This window comes from Meleagris gallopavo, chromosome Z (genome assembly GCF_000146605.3).
Source record: "Meleagris gallopavo isolate NT-WF06-2002-E0010 breed Aviagen turkey brand Nicholas breeding stock chromosome Z, Turkey_5.1, whole genome shotgun sequence".
In the NCBI taxonomy this organism is placed as follows: domain Eukaryota; kingdom Metazoa; phylum Chordata; class Aves; order Galliformes; family Phasianidae; genus Meleagris; species Meleagris gallopavo.
Window position 1 is genome coordinate 45,776,460 of NC_015041.2, and position 4,667 is coordinate 45,781,126.

At 42.1% G+C, this 4,667-nt stretch overlaps 1 protein-coding gene across 1 annotated transcript in view; it reads right to left on the minus strand.

Moving 5' to 3' along the window:
* Positions 1 to 3,408, minus strand: part of RGMB (repulsive guidance molecule BMP co-receptor b) — a gene marked incomplete at its 5' end in the record, with an annotated part of 11,889 nt that extends 8,481 nt beyond the window's left edge. The window contains one exon of the mRNA XM_010725929.3: positions 2,764 to 3,408. Coding sequence (XP_010724231.3) covers positions 2,764 to 3,408 — 645 coding nt within the window. The remainder of the gene's footprint in view (positions 1 to 2,763) is intronic.
* Positions 3,409 to 4,667: the final 1,259 nt, after the last annotated feature.

The following is a 4,667-nucleotide window of genomic DNA, read 5'->3' on the forward strand; positions in this document are numbered from 1 at the left end:
AAATGGACTCCAGACTGCTGGTGTTAATCAAGTCTCAAAGTTTTCAAAAGGAAAGGGCACCTTCGCAAATAACGTTCTTCTCACTTTGCTGATTCTTCTAAAACTTGGTGCACTGATCAGCTATAACAAATCTGAAGTCAGTAATCATGTACAAGGCCACTTGATGGTATGCCACTTCCACGTGTATACTACATATGGGATGAAGATACAACATTCTGATCCTATGACTCTTTAAACCACTTCCCTTAAAAATGGCATTCAGGAGAAACTGAAGCATTCTATTCTTTTTGTTTCTGCTTTCAACAGGTCGGCTTTAGGGTGGATTAAGTAAGCTAGTTAGCAATTTACATAGTATTTGTTGTGGCTTCTGCACAACTTAAGATCAGCATAAACCTTTGTTATTATTTCCCATTAAGGATCTATCCCAAACAACTGCAGTGAAGAAACCAGCAAGTGATGCACTGTGCTCTGGAAACCTTTCTTAAGGAGAAGGTAAACAACTTATCTGCATACTTGAAGCCAGAAATACTCTGTAAGTAAAAATCACTGAAATTTTCTTGGTAGTTCTTTTAATGGTATCTTAAGCAGCCCTATGGCAAAATAAGGGAAGTACCACCAGCAGCAGATATTCAGCTGCCTCAACCAAAACAGAACGCTGGCAGATAAAACGTTACCGGCATCAATCCAGCAGCAGCAGTACAGTTTTAACAAGCCTTTCCTTCATCATTTGTAACAGTCTGCTCCATAAAGTGATAAGGGACTCAAGACAATGCATTAGAGGTATTAAAACTTACAATGTCAAGTTACTTATGCAAGCAGTTCGAACAACCTTCATTTTCTATAAACAGGTATGTTGATAAAAATTTGATTACCTGTCAAAGAAAGAAAATACTGAAGGACTGCAAGCATGTAGCAGGTATTACTGTTAGAAACATTTCTAACATCCTAAGCTGTACATCTTGTTTAATTGCTTCCACACGCTGAGCTGTCATTGTGCAACTGCAGGCATATTAAACCCAGGATTACAAAAGAAGCACACCCACCTCTTCCAGACTGCCAGATTAAGGAAGAATACAAAAACATTGAGAACAGAAATAAGGACAGAAAGTACACTCCATGGAACATGTTATTTCCCCCAGTACGTACGGACAAGTATCTCCTGAAGTGCTCCTACTCTTGGTTATCTGTTTGACAATGCTTGTACCAGCATTACACATTACCAAGGTCAATCGCATTTAGAATGTGGACAGTTAAAGGTTAAGATAAGACTACCTACCTGCTGCCATCTCACCCTGGACACTCACACAATTTGCGTACAGAGGCAAGTTTTACTTCTTGCACTACCAGCAACACAGAAACAGCATTCTGTAGAACCTTATCAAAATCAAGGACAGAAGCTTACTGCAGATATGAAAAGGGACTTATTTCTTAAGTGCCTTTAAAAAAGACTCTGGAGCAGATTTCAAGCGACTTATGTCTCTTTTACTCTTTTACGTAGACAAGATAGCATAATTCCTTGCTTTTATACTCCGTAAGAACTCATTTACAGCACAGACTGTTCTTAGAAAATAAAAAGATAAAAGAAAGAAAACATGCGTTTGAATTTTAATAATGCATCAGTCCAAATTTTCACCTCCTGCATATGCAAAAATTTGCTTTGCTGACATAAACGTTGATGTTAGCATCTCAGAATCCAGAAAAAATACAACAGCATTAATTAATATTTCTGCACAGACATCTCGGTGGACAATGTGCTTCCTCCAACCTTCCTCTAAGCTTAATAAGACAGCGAAAACTCCTCAGTGCCGTCTTGATATTGTGTACAAGTAGGATCAAGACATGTCCGGCCCTAAGAGCCACACTAACACAGCTAAAACAAAGGTCGTTTCATTCCAGAAAGGGAAGAAGGGAGGTGGTAGTTTCAGGCATATGTTCAGGTCTTTTCATTTACTGCTGAATAAGTACCTGCAAAAGTTCAGAGCATTTTCACACCCCTGTCTCCTGCAGTAAATCTAATTGTGTCTCAGTGAGACTCATACTATCTCTTCACTTTCTTTCTATAGGCACATCTGCTATTCACCTTTGGCAGAAAGAATTGTGTACTTTCTTAAGATAAAGAAATGGCAAATGCTATCAATATACGCATTTCTTCCCTAGCCACCTGAAGCAATTTGGTGCAGAGCCATCTTAAGTCTTGCCTGTCTGAAAAGAGACATATGATCTTGGCAAGATTTTCAGCTGCTGCTTCTTTCTAGAACTAGAGAAATAAGATAATCTGACAACTACCTGGCAACATAACTTGTTTTTGCTATTGCCTCTCAATTCTCCACAGTTACCACTCTTGTCTCTGCTATGAATCCTCAAGATCTTAGTGAATCGTATCTTGCACCACTGTGCCAGCGTTTTTTGTTCTCTACAGTTATGGCTATACAACTTAGAGAACTCAAGCAAAGCAAGTCACTCCTTGCCTACAATTTCTGTTTACTGCAGGGGTATGGATGCTGCAATTTGATAACCATTTTGAAGCACTAATTTACTATGCTTAAATGTTTATACTGCAATACTTATGGTTGCTTTTTTATTTGGAGAGGGTGAGGAGCTGAAAGGAGACTGAGAAAGAAAATGAGTTCTTTTCATTTTTGTTTGTTGCTAAGAAAGAAGCTATCCCCGCTGAAACAAACTCCTTAACTGCTAAGGGATGAGAACTCTGCTATTGTGGCCTTCTATTTCTGGACGTATATAGTGTTTATGAACAATCCATACCTTATTTGTAGCAGTAGCACTGGATCCTGGGACGACAGGCACATTCGTCACTTGCACTGTTAAGTAGTTATTGTCTATGAGAGGCCAAGCACCTTCCACTTTGCACGTTTGGAAGTGATCCTTAAAAGTCCTCAGATGAGGATCACCAAACAAGCCACAAAATAGGTAAGTAGGGATAGTTTTCTCCCCTCCTTGATATTCATTGGCTTCTGTGTGGCCACTGTAATTGCAGGGATCATGGGTCACTTCGGGGTTGGTGGAGGACGTGGGGCCATCCTTGGAACAGTTCCTCTGGCTCATGAGGTCGCTGATCCCTAGCACTGCAGAATGGTAGACTAGGTTTCCGCGACATACTTTGGAGTTGCGATAGGTGCAGGCAGAGTATGCTCGCAGGGCCTTGCAGAACTCCAAGTCAAAGCCATCGAGAGCTGAGTTTAGATGCGAAGTTAAGGAAACAAAATCAGTGGTGCACTTTTGAATTCGACAAGGTGCTTGCAGCTGGCAGTCACCTAGGCACAAAACAAAAGGCAGAGCAGAATTAAGATCCTGTACCCTGTTCCACACCCACAGGTACTGCACAAAGCAACCTGGAGACAACCTACAGCGCTTACTCACTGATGAAATGCTACAATAGAGAAAAAGCGGTTAAGGGAAGCTGAAAGATAGCAACACAGCACATATAAAAGCTGAGATGACCCAAGCATGATTTCATTTCCATTTAGACAACAGCAAATAACGGATTAAAAACATTAACTCAGCCCAGCATTTCTTTACAGATGATACCAAAGCTATGATGCAATTCCGTGCTTAAGTTAATCACTCTGTCAATATGCAGGTCTCCATTTAGTCCCTCAGTCCTTAACATAAGTTACTGAACTTCCGAATAGAATCCTGCCCCTGAGAAGGATGTGGCAATGGTGGCAAGACATGCAGGCTTAGGCAGAAACAGACAGCGAAGATCAGAAAGCTCACAGCTATCTAAAGCTCAAGCTGCTGACTACAGAGCCTGTATACTGCGAAAGCAGCACCTCTTATGGTAGATTTCAATAATAAAGGGGGGAAAAAAGCCTCTCCCCACTGAAATCTTAAGTACCTGTCAAGAGTACATAGCAGGAACACAGTTCAGCTTATGTGAACAAAACAATTGCACCTTATCTGATCCCCTCGCTTCCACAAAGAACACATAATTACCACACTGGCAAGCAAACCTGAGGTTTCATAGCCCTCATCCACAGCTCTGATTATCACCACTCCAAACCCTTCCCGATCCTTACAGCAGTTAGCATCAGCCTTCTGTATGTAATTTCTACACAGTTCGTGAAGGACAGAAATGAGACAAAGGAGGCTGCACACGCCGTTAGGGGAAACAATACGCGTAATCCAGAAGAGATGAAACCTGGACACCAGTTAGCAGGAAGGCAGGTTCCACTCCACCCAGAGAGACACAGCAGTAAGCGGGGTTTCATACAGAATACGTGTTGGACTTCGTGCCATTAGTGTCCAAGCTCCCAGAGCTAACCGCTAAAATCATGCTGAGTGTTTTTGTTCTTCTACGACCTGTGAAATCCAGCTATGCACACATCCATTTGTAATCACAAACAGCCGTAACAGAGATTTAAAACAACATATAAGTACCCTGGTATGCAGAGGTGTGCAAAGTGAGAAAACACAGTATGCTTAACAGATACCGCTCTCCCTCCCTCAAATCTTCACCTCGGCACCATTTCTCCGTGCCGGTCCTCACGGCAAACAGACGCGGGTTCGTCTGCCTTTAGCATCAGCTAGAGCGCTCACGAAGCCTTGAGACACGAGGGGGGAAACGACAACCGAACAACACAAGGCCCTGCATCTCTAAACGCAGCCCCTTCCTGCAATTGCACGAATACGAGCGGACAGCAGCCGGC